Below are 22082 nucleotides of genomic sequence, written 5' to 3' on the forward strand. Positions count from 1 at the left end.
TTACAAGTTACTTTTGCGTCACAAGGTTTACCCGAGATTGTAGTGATGGATAATGGCACGAACTTCTGCAGTGAGGAATTTGAAACATTTCTAAAACAAAATGGCATCGTTCATATCAAAACCTCCCCTTATCACCCAGCTTCCAACGGATTAGCAGAAAAGGCAGTGCAGACTTTGAAAAGGGCCATGACAAAAGAGACAGCGGGTTCCTTAGAGTCGCGATTAATGAAATTTTTGTTACGTTATCGGGTCACACCACACACTACCACAGGGGTTTCGCCGGGAACTTTTAGCGGGAAGGAAATTAAGAACTTGTCTGGACCTATTAATGCCAGGGATAAGTCAGAGAGTATTAAGGAAACAGGAAATGCAAAAAAATTATCATGATAGGAAGGCACACCCGAGAGAACTGGGAGTAGGGGATAAGGTGTATGTTATCAATTTTAGTCCAGGTGCAAAGTGGTTACCTGGAGTAATTATTCAACAATCTGGTCCAGTTTCATTTAAGGTGAAATTGCTGGATGGATGAACGGTGCGACGTCATCTGGACTACGTAAGAAGAAGAGATAGACTGGATGAAGAGGAGGGCAACGCGGATGATTTATCTCCACCAGTTGTGGACATCGTGAATTCAGCATCGGGAGCCAGTGAACAAGGTTCGGAACCATCTAGTTCCGTGCCACCCCTAACTGCTTCGGGACGCTCGAATGACTGGCCACCATATAGTACAGAAGAAGTCAAGGAACCTGTTTTGGCACACCCAAACAATGTGCCAACTCAAGTTTGGGAACAACAGGCTGGGCATGGATCGAAGCCCCGACAGCCAGCGCTGGAGCAACCCTCGGGGGAGGTGGCATGTCGTCGGTCAGAGAGACTTCGCAAGGAACCAGATCGTCTGCAGATCACTTGGGATTAATCTGTCTCATATTCTTGTTTTATTGGGTGTTCGTTTGCATTCAGTTTTACGTTTTTAGTTTACAGGTTTTATGTTTTATGTTGAAATAGAGTTTAATTCCATGTGTAAGGATTAAGTTGCTAGTTATCTTAATATGAATAGTTTAGATGTTTTATGTTTTATTCAGTTTGATTTTAAAGGGGAAGGAGTGTTGTAAACTTAATGAAGCATTCGAGGCTTCATACGTTTGACTGTTTTATTCGAGTTACTTTCGTTGTTTCAAGCTAGCTGACAATTGTAACACCTGTGAACTTGGGCTCGGTCAAGCTCCAGCCATGTAGGCGGATACACCTTTGTCGCTCAGCTCTAATACACCGCATCTGTCGCTGCCTGGTTTTTGTTTCGCCCTGCTGAAGTTATTACATGCGTTGTTCCAGTCTGTGAGTTATCACAGTCTGTGGACAAGGCGGGTGGAGAGGCATTAATACTTCATAGAGAAGTGGGTGGAATTGTCCTTGTGGGCAGTTTCTCTAGGGGGTATTTATTTATAAATTCTACTTGGTTGGGTATAGGAGGAGAAGGAGTTGCTGAGGAAATTCCCTTACAGTGGGGGAAATTATACACTGTTGGCGACCTTGAAAGAACCTGAGGGTTACGTCGGCTGTGAGTTATAGTAGTGGGGACTCTGTGGAGTGTTTTAAAATCCCCACTGTTCTGACCGTAATAAAGTTGGCAATTTTGCCAGAATAAAAGTCTAGGGAGCTGTAGCAGCTAACCGCAGCCGGGTGACGACTTACGTTAGTGCAAACCGTAACAATATATATATATATACATATCCAGTCGCCAATGGTACCGAAAAATCTGATATATATAAAAAATCCTCAAAACACCACCAGAGTATCCCCGAACATATGGCAACATAGTGATGGTGTATTTTGAGGAAATACACTAAAATACACGGGGTATTTAATCTTAAAAGGACCCCTGCCACGCCCACCACAGCCCTGGGCTTTCCCCCTCCCCACTTGCAGTACCATAAATGATGATAATAAGCACGGAAAAAGTCATGAAAAGTGGTTTCTTTTGGTAAGGAAAGGCAGGCGCTAGTAACTTAGTACTATGGCGTACACAGGAACACACCCTCTCCCCTTCCATCTCAGTGTCCATGTGACTGAGATGGGAGGAAGATGTATTGAGTATCTCGCCCGTTGTTTCAAGCCTTGCAAGCCACAATCCAGCCTATTTTACTTGCTTTTTTGCCTTACAAAGTCTAAACAAACAGTGCAAGGGGAAATTACAAGTTGTACCAACCATGCATGGATGGGAGACACCCTTGCCTTCGAGCAACTAATACCTACAGTCATTGTAGGGGGGCAGGTGCCATAAGAGTCTTACAGAATATTCTAAACATGCCTAAAAAACATATATGATGCACATGGTGGTACATGAGCACGAAATATCCAACCCAAATAAATGTACAGGGTCACAGAGGACGGAAATGACATTTCAGGGGTTTTTGCCTTTTTCTCAGTTTTCACTTTATCATTCAAATTGCATCTTCTCCCACATTTCTCAACAGATTTTCAATTTTGAGGTATCATTTTGAAGCTCAATGAAACTGCTCTATTTCCATCTCATAAAATTTGGAAAAACTTATTTTCTGTGCTGCAATGTAATTTTGTAAAAAAAGAATTTTTTAATTCATAATTCCATCAAAATAAAAAATTCAAAATTCTATGAAATGGAAAGTTTTGTTACACCACATACTTCATATATGTACTGGCAAAATTTAAATCTGCCCTCTGGTGACAAAGTATATGGGGAAAATGTTCTTTAAAAAAAATAGATTTTTTTTTTCATGCAGTTATTTAAAGTTCGATTTGCTTGTAACTACTAAACTAACATCATGTAACAGTTATCTATCAGTGAAAAAAATTACCCACATACCTCTTTATTTTCGATTTTTGAAAACCCAACCAGACGGTCCCTTTAAAAATCCTATTTGTTATTACACATCATATTTTACAGCTTACAAGATGCACTTTTTTTCCTAAAAAATATCCTGAAAAATACTAGTGTGTTTTCCAAGACGAATGTTATATTGTGAGGCAACACCAAGCCTCAAGTGAGCTTGGATACTTGACCGATAGCGACCTGGATTTGTATGTTGAGTCATTACATTATGATGTTAGCTTAAGTACTATTTAATTCAGCCTTTTATATGATGTAAACTCAGTACTTAGCTGGTACAAGTATTTCCAATACCATAATCCTTCCTGGAAGAAAGACATGAAATGACACCCTGTGGAAGAATGAAACACCCATCAATAGCTCAAGTGTGTGAATGGGTGTTGAAATCCTGGAATGCTACATGCATATTTTTTTTATTTTTAGTTTATTTTTATGAAAATAAAACCACCCTTCGACAATGAAAAATGTACAGTATATTTACTAACCACCAACTACTATGTCATCACCATACAAACAAAATCAGATAAGTGATTACGTAATGTAAACAATATATCCAATACATCCCAGTCTGCTTCCCTTTCCCCTTTTTTAGAAAACGCTCCAATGGTGACAAGGACCCGATTGTTGAGCAAGTGAGGAAGAGAGAAATATGGGATCTCAATGCGCAACAGGTGGTTGCTTGTGCATTGCCACCTTCAACTGCAGAGATAAGTTAAGATGTCAACACAACTGGCCCACCCACTGCAGACGATTGTGTCTGTGTTCTCTTATGAGCCAGCTTGATGATGTGGGAGCTGATGAGAGTTTCTTCGCACTCTTGAAAACACATCCATGGATAGGAAGAGAAAGGTGAGCCTCTTTTTGGCCACTTGGTTACTATTCCGGATGCAAGCCTTAAGCGCTGCCCTACTTCTGATGATGTTAAAGTTACATGTAGTAAGTTTAAGCTTCCTAACAATGTTCCTACCTTGACTATTTTGACTATAAACTCAGCTATCCCTAAGGCCATGTGTGTGTGGGAGACAAATTGATTGATGCTCATCTCTCTTATATAAACAGTCTGCTTTCCAAGAATATAATCCCTGCTGCACAGTACATCAGTGACATTGGTGGAAAGAAAAGATAACATGTCAACCTTTACTTGGATGGACTGAATAATAGTTTATGTCTTCTAACCACTGCTGTGTGTTACCTTAACCAGTTATGGATGGAAGTGGCACGCATTCATGTGCATGATTCAGCCCTGACAGAAGTGAATTCGGTAAATTACTCAAAATCAACTACTCGACAGTAAATTGCTCGAAATCAATTGCTCTAAAAATAATTTCTCAAACTATCAATTGCTCGAAAGGCAGATAGTTTGAAATTTTGAAGTTGCACCATCTCACATGTCAACACAGAAGATTATAAGAGGAGCCACAACACTCGCCTTAACAGTCAGTCTTCTAGTCTTTCTCTCTTGGCTGGCTCAACACATGGTGACAGGGCTACTCTATACGTGTGGTTCTCCCTTTCTTCCCACAGCAACCATATCCATTATCATTAGACTTGTCTTACAGTTATCCCTTAATTGTGAATACTCACCACTTGATTATCTATTGTTGATATTGAATTAACCTACAATAGTACTGACTATTTTTCTGATTTTTTCTTATATTTGTTTTCTATTTCTATTACAGTAATTTTGGAGATCTTGAACCCTAGTGATGGACATAACTTTTGTTGAGAGCAAAAAAGAAAAGAAGTTGTGTTTGGATGTATATTTATACATTAAGGACAAAACAGTGAACAATAAGATTTACTAGAAATGTGAAATGTGCAAAAAAGAGGAAATGCTCAGCACGTGTTATCACTGTCAATGATGTTATCCAGAAACAAAGCAGAAATCACAACCATGCAGGAGATGCCACTGAAATTGAGACCACTGAGAAAGTGAAAGAACATGCAATAAATAGTCAAGATGCACCACATTATATTGTATCATGTGCTTCAATAGAAGTAAGTGCTGCTCCAGCAGTGAAGCACCCCTCAGTATCAAATATGAAAAGAATCATACGTAATATACACACAAGGAAAATTGCTGGACCTGCTTTGCCTAATAGCAACTTCGATCTTAACATCACAGAGAGTTTACCAAAAGCATCAAAAGAGATTTATTCCTTATTTATGACTATGGTCCCACAAATGATCACATTTTAATTTTTGCAACCCAAGCCAATCTTGATATCTTAGCACGTTTTGAGCACTAGTATGCTGATGGAACTCTTAAAACTGTGTCTTTGATTTTTGTCAACTGTATACAATACATGGCTTGAAGTCAAGTAATATATTACCTCTTGTACATGCACTGTTATCTAACAAAACAGAAGAAACTTATAAGAGGTTGCTGAAGGCTCTTAAAAGAAAAAAATCCCTATATTCCAGCCATTGGCAATAATGATTGATTTTGAGCTTGCCATGGTTAATGCCACAGAATAAAAATTTCCAATGTTTTCATTTTGATCAAAGCCTTTATAAAAAATTCAAGCAAATGGGCTTAACACGTTAACCGCATCTCGGGCCACCCGTATACCGAGTAAATGTTTCACTTGTTGGGTATTGGTACATCTGAGGCCCGAATATCACTTTCTAAAAACTATTAAAAACATGAGTATGTAAACAATTTGTGTATAAATTTGTATTTATTATGACTGCAGATGTGTTGCTAAGGTACTGGAAAATAAGATAAAAATGATAAAACAATTATTTCATTTTGTTGAAAGAAAAAAATAGGCTTCTGAATAACAAGTAATGTTTGGTGACATATTACTTAAAAATAAAAAAATACAATCATTATAAGAAAATAATGGAATATTAGATCATCATAAAGTTGATCACTAATTACATGTCATGTTTTTCATTGAAACATGAAATGCAAAGGAGTGGTTGACCCTTACATTCATTGCAATAGGTGGATACTCGCGTAGCCTTGTTTGTGGCCACCTTGTATCCCTCAGACAGTGAGATTTTCTCATAGCATCCTCTGCATCGCTTCTTTGTATTTTTCATTGGTCCATCTGCTTCCTGTAAGGTATGTTCTTTTCTTGCACCCAATATATCAGAGGTGCTCTTCCCTGGTTTTGTAATTTCCTCAGGAATGTTTTTAGTAAGAGATAATTACTGATTCTCTGAAGGTTTTTAGGCATACTTGTTTTGCTGAGGAGTATTTATTGTATAGAATTTGAGCATTTGTCACTGATATCCCAGCAATCATTTCCAGAGCCAGCTTCTTGTACCACTTCCTTGATTAGCAGAGTGGCAAATAGTAGGAATTGAGTTGATCAGCAACATCAACACTTTTTTTTGCTTTATTGTACTCAATGACACTTTCAGGTTTTACAATCTCTTCTCCTTTTCTGTTTTTCATTCCACTTGGAACTAAGTTATTACCTTACTCAGGTACTGTTGATAGTGTCAAGAATATATCATCATATGCTACAGCCCATGCCTGGCACACTGGTGTACCAATACGCGATAGAAGGGAAAAAAATTACTGGTCCGCAGTTCGGTATATATCTGTACCATGGATTTTTACGCTCTATACTAGAGGCCACGCTCTCACAATGATATATACCTCTTCTCTCTGCAAAAGTCCAATGGACACTGGCGTGGTCGGGTAATGAAGGTTACATGGTGTGGGCGAGTGTGCTGAGTTGGCAAACGCGGTTAACATGTTAAGATAATGTACGACACCAATGCTGAATTTGCTCTTAAAGTTTATCTTTTATCTGCATTGTTACTTATACCTGTAACCAAAGTTGTGGAAACTTTTTAATTTCTAGTTAAAAAAGGAATTTTTCCAGATGAGCTTCAAGGAGTAGTGGATTATTTTGAAGACACGTGGATTGGACACCAGTATAGACACAGCCGTAGATGTGCTCCTTTATTTAAATATGAAATGTGGAACTGTTTTGATAATGTTGTAGAAAGAATGTTGAAAACAAACAATGCAATTGAAAGGTGGCACAACAGTTTTAACATCAAATAGGTGCTCGTTATCCCTCTATTTGGAGTTTTATTGATGGACTAAAGAGAGAACAAAGTTTACAAGAATTGCGAATAGAACAATATGTGGGAGGAGTCCGTGCAGCTGAGGGCAGAAAATAGTACCGTGACCATGCTATGCGATTAAAGAAATATTGTATCAAACTATGACACAACAAACAATATAGAAAAATATTCAAGAAGTGTTGCATACAAAATTTCATACTAATAGAATAAATATTAGCAATAACACAGCTTTATTTTCTTTATTTTCCAATCATGAAGAACAACAAAAATAATAAAAATGTCCCTTTATTTTAAACTATGACAAAACAAACAATGTAGAAAAAAATAAGACCGGTTGTATAAATGCACAGGTAACTCTTGATTTACATGTTTTTGTTAATACGCAACTGAAAAAATATTATAATTAATTAAATTTGCACAATTGGTTTGCTTATACATGATTTGGACCACATCCCACATCACCCCTATTATCTATTGTTTCTTATGAGAATTACAAGTTTGTTTTATGCAAATTTTGAAATACGCAATGCCTCTTGTAACACATCTATCGTGTAAATCAAGTTACCTGTACCCATTCTTAATCTTAACTGTTCAATTAACAATACTGAAGTTGTATTACTTTCTCTTATACGGTACATCTTTACATATTTATCTTCATTTAACCACTGTTTTCAAGCAATTTGCCTTTCGAGCAATTGATAGTTCGAGAATTATTTTTCGAGCAATTGATTTCAAGTAATCTATTGTCGAGCAATTTACTCAGATTCCTGGCAGTGGTTAGGAAATAGGACTATGAGGTTAGGACAGCTGACCTGTTTCCCTTTGATGTCCCTAAGAAACATTGAAAAATTCACCAGTCCAGGAACAAGAAGACCTGCCATTTACCAACATGCTCCCAGGAGGCCCTACCTTCCCCAGCAGTCAAGGCCTTTTTAGGACAAAGGCAATCCCAGGGGAAGGGGACACAGCTGCACAGGCCTCTCCAATAAGCCTCCCTCTGGTATGTATCAACACTCTCTCTTCGAGGAATACTATGGATAATTTTGTGAGTGGCAAAGTCTTTGCTGTCAGACTGCAGTGGTAAGCCTTTACCACTGATAAATAGATTCATGATGTGGTCAATGGTAAATGTATCATAGATGATATGTCTATTGTGGCACTTTGTTTTGTTCATCCATCTGTGCACATTTCATTTGTGTGGTGTTTATGATGTGGTATCTGCCTTCCTGGGAGGTGCAGCCAGTGTAAGGAGTCAGTCGTACCCCAGCATTGACGTCCCCGCCACCACCTCCTCCCTGCGTAGGATTATTGTGTCATGGATACAGTGTTTGGATTTGATGGGTGACGCAGGAACTTGGATTGAGGAGTGTGGTGGTGGACGGTGTACTGTGGTGACTAGTGTATGCTGGAGTGCCTGGGGCTGTCTGACAACCAGTCAAGTAAGTTATTGTGTGTTTATATGTATGTTAATTATTGGATGTGAAACAATTAGGGTAAGCATTGGAATTGTATACATAATGAATCTGATGGTTATATTGCCCATGTTATAGTGTTTGTATTTGTTGGGTGGTATCAGATCAGCTGGGAGTTGGTGGTTGATTTGTACCTGTCAGTGCTGTCCGACGACCAATTGAGCAGTGCTGGTTCATTTGGGAGGTGACATTTGGTTCTGCCTGTTGAAAGATACCAGGTGGCTCTCTGTCCTGCAGTGACTAGGACGAATGTGCCATTGGCCAATGAAGTGAGTTTGTATGACTACTGTGTTTAAGGATGATGCTCGTATTACTGTTGCAGATTGCAACTGAGCTGTGAAATTTATAATGTCTATATAATGTCTGTATTTGTGATGTGTTACTGTGGGTCCATATTATATGTTTACTATGTCTACTATGATATAGTAGTTGGCATTTGTGATTGTGTATGCTTACACTGGCACTCTCGTACAGGTTTAAATAAATTGCTTGACAGTGCATGACTTCTCCATATTCATCCTACAGTAAAGTCCTTGAGTTTGATAAGCTACCTACATAAACTGCTCTGATTAGGCCCCTCACTATCTCTGTAATTGATCATAAGTTCTGGACAGCATCATAATGAGGTTCTTGGAACAGAAAGTAGTTGAGAGTTGTGAGCCTATTGTAGGACTTGTTTTTTCTAATGTTTTTCCTACTATGAAAGAAGATGGGATGACCAGGGTAATTATAAACCTGAGAGAACTGAATAAATATATTACTAACACTCACTTTAAAATGGATACTCTCAAGGATATATCACTTACTATTTCACTAGTTATGTGTTTTAAAGGGAAAACTGATTATCTGACATATTCCTGATTCTCTGTTCATCAGATTAACCCCTTCAATACGGTGATGCCTATGTAGGCGTCATGAAGCCCCAGTAGCATATACGGTGACGCCTACGTAGACGTCATATTTCTTTTCTGAGCTTTCTCCAGTTCAGTTGTCCCGTATAGTGTGTTGGATACTAACTACACACGCCGTATGCTGTCTTTGAAATCCTAGTGCTCCTCCCACCGTCCTTGTCTCCACCAATCACTAAAGATAAGCTACATGCGTCCCGCCTTGTGTCTAAAATTACCCAATGGCATAGACTGTTCCCATCTCTCTCTCTCTCTCTCTCTCTCTCTCTCTCTCTCCATTCCTCCTCCCCATCTCCCTTTCCTCCTCCCATCTCCTTCCCTCCCTCCCCTCTCCTCTCGAAAGATAAGTTACATGCGTCCCACCTTGTAACATTTGTGAACACACACACACACACACACATACACACACACAAATACAAAAACAACAAATTTTCTAATCTCTCTCTCTCTCTCCTCCCTTCGTTTCCCTCTCCCTTCCCTCCCTCCCCCTCTTCCTCTCGAAAGATAAGCTACATGCGTCCCGCTTGTCTCTCTCTCTCTCTCTCTCTCTCTCTCTCTCTCTCTCTCTCTCTCTCCGAAGAGAAAAGCGTCCACTTTCCTCTTCGAAGGCGATATAGTGACTAAAAAATAGCAGCATAATACACAAAGACAAGTATGACAAGCTTGCAAGAGTTTCCCGCGTTAGGGCACACGGCACTACCACCCGTATATCATACAGGCGGGCTTTTTTAACATCCGACGCGAAGGGGTTAATGGACTCTTACTGTATTCATCTTGCAAGTAGAGGATGGGAGTTGTTCTGCAAAGTACAGTACCTACTACTATCCTTATTGTTGGCCTCACCTTCTCCGGTGGTGTCCTCTTCTCCCTTGGCTTGAACTGCCTTCTCCCTTGCCTCCCAGTTCCCAAAAATCAGGATCAGAGTCACTGAGGCTTTCCATCACTGACTTCAGAGCAAGGGTTAAAAGAGATTCCTATAATACCTGGGGCTCTTAGTGCAGAAATCTGAAAAAAAAATTAATATAAAAAATCATGACTGTAAAAAAGGAACTATTGTTACTGTAACATATATTTCTACACCAGGCTGATATACCTGTAAAAGGATAGCAAAGACTCGGTGTCTACACCCATATGTTGAGTTTCACACTCTCTGAGTTTTGCAATTCTTGAGTTTAGTATTTAGTCCACTTTCTTTAAACAAAAAAAAACAAGGTAAGTAAACAGTGTGAAAATGACAAAAGAACAATAACAGTGCATGAGATCCAAGGGAAAAATGTAGATACTAGCTCAGCTGAGGTTGGACAGATGTGCCAAGCCACCAACTAGCAGCACTATCCCTATGCACTGTATTTATTTATAAATAACTTTTTCTTACCTGACAACACACACACACACACACACACACACACCTCGTTGCCGTCGCTGAGAGAGGACGGCTCGTCTCCGGCTGTGGACGGGAAGAAAGAAAATACCTATGGTATCACAGGGCCCGGGTAACTCTAAGTTTGTGTCCGTTAATGTTCTACTGTCTCTTAGTGTTGAAAGTGAGTGATATGGAGAGTAATCCCTGAGAGCGGAGTGTGGACGGTGATCGTTCTGGCCGTAATCAGCTGACAACAACAAAAATGGCGTCCAGGCAAACTAGAGACTTTGAAGGTTTTTATTACTACGCCAAAAGGACTGCAGAAACTTGATATGGATGCAAGAATCCAGGCGCTGGAAAGTAAGTTCTTAAGCATTTTGTCAATAGAAGAAAAACTGGATAGAGTTCTAGCCGAAAATTATTCGCTAAAAAAAAGAGATCTATTTGTTAATGCTAGCGAACAAAGAACTATTGAAGGAAAAAGTAGAGATGGAGAAAGAAAACCAACAACTAAGGAAACAATGTGAAGAGATGAAGGCTAAACTCATGGAAATGGAGATAAAAATATCCGAAGGGGACTTGAAGAAAGAGGAATGTCTTAATCTAATTGATACCAGGATGAAAGAAGTGAACCATGAACATCAGGAGGTACAAAGGTCGTTTAGGGAGATAGTAAAAAAGCAGGAAGAGGAAAATAAAGGGATTACGCAGAGGGAAATGGTAAAGGCACTAAAGGAAAATGAGTATGTGGTGAGAGATATTGCTGAAAAGAAAAAATGTGTGATCATAATAGGATTGCGGGAGGAAACTAACAGGAACTGGCAGGACAGGAGGGATAAGGAAAATGACAAGATTAAGTCTTTACTGAACAAGATCTCTGTGGAAGAAGAGGACCTATATGCTGAGGTAGAAGAAAGTGTGAGATTGGGAGCTTTTGAGGAAGGCAAGAATAGACCATTAAAATTGAAATTAAAGTCTCAGGTGGCAGCGGAGGCCTTGTTGAGGAGGGCTTGGAAACTTAAGGACTCTGAGGAAACCAAAACAATTTACATAAGAAGAAATATGTCACAAGATGAGAGAATGAAAATGAAGGAGCTAGTATCTGAAGTGAAAGAGAGGAATGACGAAAGAACAGAGGAGGAAAAGATCAAGTTTTTTTGGAGGATGAGAAATGGGAGGCTAAAGAAGTGGTGGATAAAACAGACGGAATAGGCATTACATGGAAGAACGAGACTAGGAATGGAATAAAAGTGACTTACACGAACATAGATGGATTTCTGTCTAAGAGGCTAGAATGTATGGATTACCTAAGAAATAACGAACCGGACATAATGTGTGTAGTGGAAACAAAGCTAAGGCCCAAAATAAAGCTAGACTGGTTTGTTGTAAAACACTACAAAGTATGGAGAAATGATAGAAAAATAAAGGTGGTGGTGGTATAATGGTTCTTACTAAGGAAGATCTGATAGTGAAGGAGGTGAACTATAGTAAGAGAAATGAGGAAGTGATAAGTATGCTTATAACAGATGGCAAGAGGGACATTAATATTATAACAGTATACATACCACCCAGAACCAGTGCTTGGGAATATGAACAGTACCAAATGGTGATGAGAAATACTCTAGACAGAATGAAGCAAGAACTCATCAGAAAGGATAGAGTGATGATAGTTGGAGACTTTAATTGCAAAGAAATAGTGTGGGAAGACTACGAAGTGGTGAACGGTGGTGAGTGGGCAGAAGAATTGTTAAATAACTTGATGACACAGTGGGTGAGATCACCAACAAGGTGCAGGGGACAAGATGTTGCAGCAAGGTTGGATTTGGTATTTACCAGGGGAATCTCTCTAAAAGAGGAAATTGAACATGAAAGTCCCTTGGGGAAAAGCGATCATGATGTCCTAAGCTTTGAGCTGGATACAGAATTAAGCACGAATAAGATTGTGGAACGCAGGGAGGAAAAATTAAATTATACTAGGGCAAATTATAACCATATAAGGGAGTTCTTTAATGAAATTGACTGGTCCGTGGTATACCAGGAAAGAGATATGCAATTGAAATACGATAAATTTATGGATTTGTATAACTCTGCTGTGAAAAAGTTTGTGCCATATTACAGAAAGGGGACTTTAAATAATAAACAGTGGTTTAATAGAAATTGTGAAGAAGCAAAAAAGAACAAAGAAAAGGCATGGAAGAAACTTAAGAAAAACAGTGATGTATTATCAAGGGAAGGCTACAAAACAGCAAGGAATAGATATGTTGAAGTAAGGAGAACAGCACAGAAGGAATATGAACAGAGGGTGGTGGAAAACTGTGATAGTGACCCAAAATGTTTTACAAATTCATAAATGGAAAACTAAATAAAAGGGAGGCAATAGAAAAGGTAAAAACGGGAAGAAGTATATGAAGATGCTGGAGATATAGCTGAAATTTTGAACGACAACTTTTGCAAAGTGTTTACAAAGGAGGAGCATTTTATGGGAGGAAGGCCTACGGAAATAAAGCAAATGCAGGACATCATGGTTACTAAGGAAGATGTAAGGAAAATTATAAGCAATCTGGATATTAATAAATCAATGGGGCCTGATGGCATATCTGGGAGGTTGCTAAAAGAATGTAAGGATCAATTGTTGAACCCCATATTTGATATTGTGGAAACCTCCATACGAACAGGATTAGTCCCGAAAGAGTGGAAAAGAGCTGACATTGTGCCTATATATAAGAATGGTAGTAGAATGGAACCGCTAAATTATAGACCAGTATCGTTGACTAGTATATTGTGCAAGGTATGTGAAGAAGTAATTAAAGCTAAGTGGAGTGAGTATCTAGAAAGTGAAAACATTCTGAGTGAAAGGCAGTTTGGTTTCAGAAAAGGAAGATCGTGTGTATCCAATTTATTATGTTTTTATTCAAGAGTGACTGACATACTACAACATAGAGAGGGATGGGTGGATGCTATCTACCTGGACTTGAGAAAGGCCTTTGATAAAGTACCACACAATAGACTGATGTGGAAACTAAAGATGACTGGAGGAGTAAATGATAAACTAGCAAAATGGATGGAAAATTACTTAATGGGAAGAGAAATGAGAACAGTGGTGAGAGGAAGGAAGTCCGAGTGGAAGAAGGTAACCAGTGGAGTTCCACAAGGGTCAGTGCTGGGTCCCATCATGTTTTTGATTTATGTTAATGATATGCCAGTAGGAATTGACAGTTATATGAACATGTTTGCGGACGATACTAAAATTATGAGGAGAGTAAAGAATGTGGAAGATTGTAACAAGTTACAGGAAGATCTTGATAAAATATATGAGTGGAGTAAAGAGTGGCAGATGGAATTTAATATAGACAAGACCCATGTTATGAAAATGGGAAGAAGTAGATACAGACCAAACTGGGATTACAGACTGGGTGATGAGAAAATTAAAGAGACCAATGAGGAGAAAGACTTAGGAGTAACCGTGCAAAACACTTTGTCACCGGAGAAACACATTAACAAGATTTTTTGGAAAACATACAACATGCTTCAAAATATTGGCTTTGCATTCCACTACCTAGATGAAGGAATGATGAAGAAGATATTATGTACCTTAATAAGACCCCAGCTAGAATATGCAGCATGTGTCTGGTCACTGCATATGAAGAAAAATGTGAAGGTAGAAAGGGTACAAAGGCTGGCAACAAGGATGGTACCAGGACTCAGGGAGTTAGATTATATAGGAGGGGCAGCTGGCCAAGGGCAACAAAATATGGGAAAAAAAAAAGGCTCACTATGATGCCAGTTCCCTAAAAGACATAAGAGTTAGGGACAAATGTCTCGACACGTCTCTCTTAAAAGAAGTCAAGTTAAAGGAAGATGGAAATACAGAAGCAGGAAGGGAGTTCCAGAGTTTACCAGTATAAATGATTGAGAGTACAGTAATACTCCACTTAACGAACAGGATAGGGGATGTCAAAGCTGTTCGTAGAGCAAAAATTCATTAAGCAGACGTAATTTTCCCATAGGAAATAATGGAAATAGTGGGGTATGCGTTCTGGGTTGATCCCCAACATACCACATGGGTAAAAAAAAAAAATCATATATACGTTTGGCAGCATATTGGTCCACCGGTGTACCACTACTTTTATGATATCATGATTCATTGGAAGTTAGAGGAGCTACGTACAAATTCTCTCATATTTTCGCATTTATGTTCACAAAACAACATTTCTATTAGCTTTTTACAAACCTTGCCCCCAAGAAAGGATTGTTTTGTAATGCATAAAGTGAAATCTTACATGGAATACCAAAAAATAAAGCAGAGATGAGATGAGCCACAGACGAAGTGGGAGACTCGCGGCGACTCAGCCGCTTCTTCTTATTATTGTGACCCTTTTAGCTTGCATGTTGTCTTTCCCCATGATACGTATTTGTTTCCACTCCTCTATTGCCTGCTATAATGGATATCATATCTTAGTATTCATATACACTCATGCCATGAGGATAACCTTGACTCCGTGGCACTGAGTGATAGTGAATTATTAATGAAATACCGCGGTATTTCATTAGTAATTCAGTATCACTCAGTGCCACGGAGTCAAGGTTATCCTCGTGGCATGAGCGTATATGGATACTAAGATATGATATCCATTATAGCAGGCAGTAGAGGAGTGAAAACATAAACATCATGATGAAAGAAACACGCAAGCAAAAGGGTCACAAGAAGAAGAAGAAGACGTGGCCCTACCGCTTCGTCTGTGGCTCATCTAATTTTTTAAGTATGAAAAAATAGTTTATCGCTACACTGTTTCACATAACAGAGGAATATAACGGAATCCCACATTGAGTGGAGGGGTGTGCTCTGAGACAGGAGTGGCATCACCTGAGAATCAAGGAGAACAGTATAGAAGATAAAACACCTAGAACTAACCCCGTAAGATCCATCGGTGGGTGAGGTTTGGGGCCGGTCTTGGGCACTGGAGTAGACACCTTGAGGTTGGAAGGTTGGAAGCAAGGTTAGAGCACAATGTTGCCAACCCTGCCACATGTCTCAGGAGAGGGAAACGACAGCAATCTCACCCGGTCTTCCAGGAATGTAGATGAAGCTGAAGTTGTCACAAGGCAGGAGGACAGGGCCTGTGACTGGGCTAACGCACAATGTCACCAGCTGGCACAATAGGACCTAGAGAATAGGTATCCCCATCTATTCTCTCCAAGTCCTTCAGGTAATGGTTGGCGAAGACCGAAGAAGTCTTCCAGGAGGCTGCTTCCAGGATGGCTGTAAATTAATGGTTCCGGGAGAGGTTGAGCGGGGTTGCAATTCCGCGAATGTCATGAGCCCTTACTTTTAGTGGTTGCTGAAGTTCCTCTGGAAAGGACTCATGAGCCTGGAGGATGATTTCTTTGAGAAGAAATGACAAAGCATTCTTAGAAAGAGGCTTGGCAGTATTTGATGGTGAGAGGAACAAGTTCCTGGGTTTGTGTGAGAAGTTTTTTCGACCTCTCCAGCATGTATGTAAGGGCTCGTACTGGACAGAGGAGACGTTCTTGATCATCAGGACCCACCAAGGGTGTGAGACTTTTCAACCGAAATTCTCTAGGGAGATGGTTAAAGGCACTCTCTGTCTTTGCAAGGAATTCTGGCAGATAAGAGAGGAAAAGGTCCTCACCTTGCAAGGCAACTCTCCTGGACAAAGCTTGTAGTTCGCTAAATCTTTTAGCGGTGGCCAGGGAGACGAGGAAGAGTGTCTTCTTTGTGAGGTTCCTAAAGGAGGCAGAATTCATTGGTTCAAAAGGTGGTCGAGAGAGTGCCCTCAAAACAACGTCCAGATTCCATGAAGGAGTTCTCACTGACCAGTTGGGTGCTTGTCTCTCAACTGATCTGACCAGATTGCGAAGTACTTGGTCTTGTGAGAGGTCAAAGCCTTTAAGGGCGAAGACACTATTAAGCATTGCCCTATAACCTTTAATGGCAGAAGCCGAAAATTGGCAAGATTGGTGGAGAAAAAGAATGAAATCCACGAACTTCTGACTGGAAGGGCGTGACACCGAATGGCCTGTGTCCAAACACCACTGTTGATACTTCTTCCACTTGGATTGATAGTTCAGAGTCGTGGAAGCCCGTCTATATTCCGCCACTGCTTGCAAGACTCCTCGGGAATACCCCTGAAATCAGAGGAGTCGCTTGACAGTCTCCACCCTACTAACTGTAGCGCGTGGAGATTGAGGTGAAACCGATGGAAGTATGGTTGTCGTAGGAGGTCCTTCCATAGCATCTGCATGGAGACGCTATGGCCATACCCACCAGATCTGGGAACCATTCCCTTTGAGGCCAGAAAGGGGCGATCAATGTTAGCTTGGTTTCTTTTGATGAACGGAGCTTGTTGATGACCTTTGTCATGATGGCGAATGGTAGAAATGCATACATCTCCTTGTGGTCCCAGGGAAAAGGGAAGGCATCTGTCCCCACCGCAGTTGGATCTGGGAAGGGGGAGACAAAGTTGGGCAGTCTGCTGTTCAGCCGTGTGGCAAACAGGTCTCGGAGAGGGTAGCCCCAAAGTTTCCACAGGTCGGCACAAACCTGGTGGTGCAACGTCTATTCTGTTGGCAACACTTGGTTTTTTCTGCTGAGGCTGTCCACTAGAACATTGTTCTGGCCTCGAACAAACCGAGTCAGTATGGTGACCGAATTGTCCTCTGCCCACTGGAGGGTCTGCAGGGCCTCTCGGTTGAGGGTGGCCGATCTCGTGCCGCCTGCTTTCTGTAAGTAGGCCACCACCATGGTATTGTCTGACATCACAGCTACAGTCTTCCCTCGTAGGTGTGGCTCGAAGGTCTGAAGCCCCAATCTGACAGCCCTTAATTCTAAGAGGGAGATGTGCTCCTGAAGATCCCTTTCTGACCAAGGGCCACTGTGTTCTTCGTCGAGAAGAGAGGCTTCCCAACCCTCCAAAGAAGCATCTGTGTATAGGAGAAGATCTGGATTGGGGGTCTGTAAGGATTGGCCCCGCAGAAGATTGGAGGGGGTTGACCCCCACTGGAGGTTCTGCCAAACTTCCAGGGAGATGTGAACTGGAAAATCGGTACAGTAATGGTGTGTAGCTCGAGAGCTGGAACTGAAGACTTCTCATTCTCCTTCGACCCCCTGGTACCAGACGGATGAGAGATGAAAGGTGGCCCAGGAGGGTGAGCCAGGCCTGTGCTGGGGGAGCATCTTGGGAAATAAAGTCCTCTATGAGGTTTAAAAGGTTGTCTATCCTCCTCTGTGAGGGGAATGCCACTAGGGTTCTTGAGTGGATCTCCATCCCCAGGAAGGTGACAGCTTGTCTGGGTGTAAGGTCGGATTTCTCCCAGTTGACGATGATGTTGAGGGAAGTACAGAGATTCAAAAGTGTCCGCCTCAACCTTAAGGCTTCTTCTGTGGAGGAGGCTATAGTCTGTTCACCTAAGTCTGAGCCGTGAAGCCAAGCCTCATTTGAAAGGAGGCCGCTGATTGGCTGGCCCCCTCTCTCACTCACCTTGTGTTGAAAGGCTGCGTCATGAATGCTTTGTGGTACATGCTTTTGTTTTATGCGTTATATCTCATCTTATACACATAACAGTTTCTGTTGGTACCATTACACTCAACAGTAAATGCAGAAGCTTTGATACTCGGGGAAAAACAATTAATAAGCAACTATAAAGAAGTTTTAGCGAGTTGAAGTGGAAAACTTTTCGCGACATCTTTATAACACGGTTTACTTATCATCATATCCTTTGGATATATTTAAAGGAATGCTGTTATAAATGATTGCATTTCATAAAAGAATGTCTCCTGAATGGTATGCAACTTCCAAATTATAGTTAAAAGATAATGTAAGCGAATTACATAATTATTTATGAGACGGTGTCACTCGCGGTGACGGGCAAGTGACGGAGAGCAGCATGACACGATACTGTATCCAGGAGGTGAGGATGGAGGTAAGGCGAGAAGTGATTGGCTGGCACGCTCCCCGCTCACTGTGTTGAGAGGCTGTGTACTGACAGCTCTTGTGGTACATGTTTATTTTTTATTCCTTATATCTTGTCTCATGCACATGACAGATAATTTCTGTTGGTACCTTTAGCCTGAGCAGTGAATGCGGAACTTTCGATACTCAAGGAAAAAATAGCAATATGCAACAATAAAGAAGTTTTGACGAGTTGAAGTGAAGGCTGCATTGCAATAACTTTATAACACAGTTTATTTATCATCATTTTCTGTGTATATATTATAAGGAATGCTGCTTTAAACTATTGCATTTCATCAAGGGATGTCTCCTGAAGGTAATGCAACTATCAAATCACAGTTAGAAGATAATGTAAGCGAAATAGAGTATTATTTATATGAAAGTATGACTCGCAAGGAAGGGCACGGAGGAGTGGTCGCGGTGGGAGCATAATCCAGTTATAACTGGATCAAGGTGAACCAGCAGTGTGTCTTCACTGGCGGCACTCCGCCGCGCCCTTCCTCGCGAGTCATACTTTCACATAAATGATTCTCTATTTCGCTTACATTATCTTTTAACTATAATTTGGAAGTTGCATACTGTTCAGGAGTCATTCTTTTATGAAATGCAATCATTTATAACAGCATTCCTTTAATATATCCAAAGGATATGATGATAAGTAAACCGTGTTATAAAGATGTCGCGAAAAGTTTTCCTTTTCAACTTGCTAAAACTTCTTTATAGTTGCTTATTAATTGTTTTTCCCCAAGTATCAAAGCTTCTGCATTTGCTGTATGTGTAACGGTACCAACAGAAACTGTCTGTTATGTGTATAAGATGAGATATACCGCATAAAACAAAAGCATATACCACAAAGCATTCATGACGCAGCCTTTCAACACAAGGTGAGTGAGAGAGGGGGCCAGCCAATCAGCAGCCTCCTTTCAAATGAGACTTGGCTTCACGGCTCAGACTAAAGTGAACAGACTATAGCACTAGCCAGTCGTCCAGGTAGTGCAGCAGGCGAATGCCCTTCCTGTGCAGAACCATTGTAGGAAGAGCCATCACTCTGGTGAAGACCTGAGGGGCCGTGGACAAGCCGAAACAAAAAACCTTGAATTGGAATGGTTGTTGTCCCCACACAAACCGAAGGAACCATCTGCTGTCTGGGTGGACAGGAATCTGAAAGTAGGCTTCCTTCAAATCCAGAGACATCATCCAATCTCCTTGCTGGATGGCCATCAAGACGTAAGTGTTGGTTTCCATCCGAAATGGTGTCGTGAGGATGAAATGGTTCAGTGTTGACAAGTCGATGACTGGGCGGAAGCCCCCTGTAGCTTTTGGAACTACAAACATCCAGCTGTAGAAGCCTGGATCGTGTGGTGCTGGCTCCACGCAACCTTTTTGAAGGAGGGTGTGAAGTTCTTCCTGTAGCGCTCTCCCCTTCCTGGAGTCGGGAGCATAGCTGCCGAAGGCCCTCGGGAAGGCTGAAAGCGGTAGACAACGGGAGAAGGGAATGTGGTAGCCGTGCCGAAGGACGTTGACTACCCACAAATCTGCTCCCTCCCTTTGCCATACTTCCCAACTGTGAGCAAGGGAACCAGCTACAGGAACGGTCGAGGCTAGTGGGTCCTACTTCCGAAAAACCGCCTTGACAGGGGCGGAAGGACGATGACTTTTCAGCAGAAGTCGGGAGCTAGTCTTTTTGAAAGGTTGGGTATTGGCTTGGGGTTGAGGGCATCAGAAACCCAAAGTAGAGGGCTTGGAATAGGGCCGAGAAGATGATGATGAAGAAAGGGTGGAAGGAGGCTTCCTCTTAAGGGCGGCGACTGTCGCTTCTTGTAGCTTCTTGGTTGAGAAAAGGTCCGATTGTCTACGGGCTTGATCAACTTTCTCCTCAACAAAAAGGGTGGGGGCATCCAAAGGAGCCAGCATCAGATCCAGTTTGTCAGTAGAGGAGAAGGATGCAGGTCCAGGAGGGACTGCCTTCGAATCATTAGAATGTTAAAAAGTGCTGTGGTGGAAACTTGGGCTGCTCTTTGCATCGCCAATTGCATGCTGTAGACCGATTGGTTCATGAGGAGGTCCCTATCTGGTACAGAGTCGCTCAGCTTGAAAAGTTTGGAAACTGCACCAAAAATCCAGAACTGAAAATTCTGGATTGAACGTAGATATCAAAGGGCTTCCTCCAATTGTGCTAAATCCTTGCTGGAGATGGAAGAGTGCACATCTGAAGGGTTCCTCGTTAAGAGGCGAGCAAGGGACAAATTCACTGTTGCAGTCTTGCAGTGAAGAGTGTCCTCGTCAGCCCTGTAGAAGGATTTCCCTGGAAGAGTGAAGGGAAGAGCAGAAGAGCGACCAGCTGAAATCCATTCTGAAAGAATGTGGTTGTTGGACTCTGTGGACTGCCTCATGGGGCCAGACCAATGAAAGGGGCGGAGAGGACTCCTCTTCTTCTGAGCTACAAATTCCTCCTGACCGGGACACAAGGGTTTGTCCTGGAAGGTAAGGGAAGAGCCCATGGAGTCTGGAAACTGGTTAAACAGAAAGTGTGTCAGTTTGAGGAAGGCGGATTCCTCATCAGTGGTTGTCTCATCCTCTCGATGTCCGCCAGAGGACACAGGAAGTGAAGGCGAAAATGTCCGGTAAGTGTTGCCGTGCGCATCTCCTGTCTGGCTGGCAGAAGAGGAGGGCACGTCAGTCTCTAAGCGAGTCCTATGGCTGGGGTAGCACAGAGTGGCGCCAGCTTGGGAAGGAGAATGTAGAGACAAGTGTAAGTCGTCATGGTGAGGATGAATCAGGTGGTAGGAATCGACAAGTTCCCGCTGTTCTGCGTGGTGGGTCGAAGGTGAGACAACAAGAGGGTGAACAAGAGAGGTAGAAGTTTGTACTTGTCCCCTGCCACTGGACTTAGTGTGCACTGTGAGGGACCGACTGCCAGAAGTAGGTGGCAACAGCTGGGGATCAGCGCCTCAAGATAGCGTGCAGGAGCCGCCAGCGTCGCCCCCAACCTGTATAGAAGCTGACTCAACCTTGTGACGAACTTCAGCACAGGATGTGAGGGCGACATTAGGTTGTGAGACAGAACGAGCCTTATTATTGTGGTAGCAACCTGACTCGGCAACCGTCGGCTGTGGGAGGGAGGAGTGTGTCGTGGTAGGCATAACTTCCCGATCATCCCCCATAGGAGCAGTGCGGGAGCGTTTCACCTTCCCCTTCAGGTCCTTCGGTATCCTCTTGGGGGTGCAGGAAGGAGTGGCAGGTTGTAGAGTGCAAAACTCCTGCTGAAAAAGGGAATTCTCCAAATCCACATTGGTTGGGGGGGGCTGCCTCCCCTCCCCAACAGCTGTGGGAAGGTGGACGTCGGTAGAGACACCACCTCCACTCATAAACAACAGTGGAACATCAGAGGAAGGAGGGACAGGAGGTACAGAAATCATGCTGGTTAACTCGTCTGCTAACGAATCTCTTACC

The 22082-nt window shown here is 41.8% G+C and overlaps 1 protein-coding gene across 7 annotated transcripts in view; it reads right to left on the reverse strand.

The window, feature by feature from the left end:
- The window catches only part of LOC123501140 (tetratricopeptide repeat protein 23-like), a 325403-nt gene that overhangs the window by 275119 nt on the left and 28202 nt on the right, over positions 1-22082 (reverse strand). For 5 of the 7 annotated variants that reach the window (XR_006673573.1, XR_006673574.1, XM_045249726.1 and 2 more), the window contains exon 2: positions 10140-10301. Coding sequence is in view for 5 of the 7 variants with exons in the window: in XM_045249726.1 (XP_045105661.1) it covers positions 10140-10237 (98 nt within the window). In the remaining 2 variants the exon portion in view is untranslated. Of the gene's footprint in view, positions 1-10139; positions 10302-10671; positions 10737-22082 lie in introns of those variants that run through there. The other 2 variants (XM_045249723.1, XM_045249724.1) reach the window with 2 other exon arrangements.

This window comes from Portunus trituberculatus, chromosome 8, assembly GCF_017591435.1.
Source record: "Portunus trituberculatus isolate SZX2019 chromosome 8, ASM1759143v1, whole genome shotgun sequence".
In the NCBI taxonomy this organism is placed as follows: Eukaryota; Metazoa; Arthropoda; class Malacostraca; order Decapoda; family Portunidae; genus Portunus; species Portunus trituberculatus.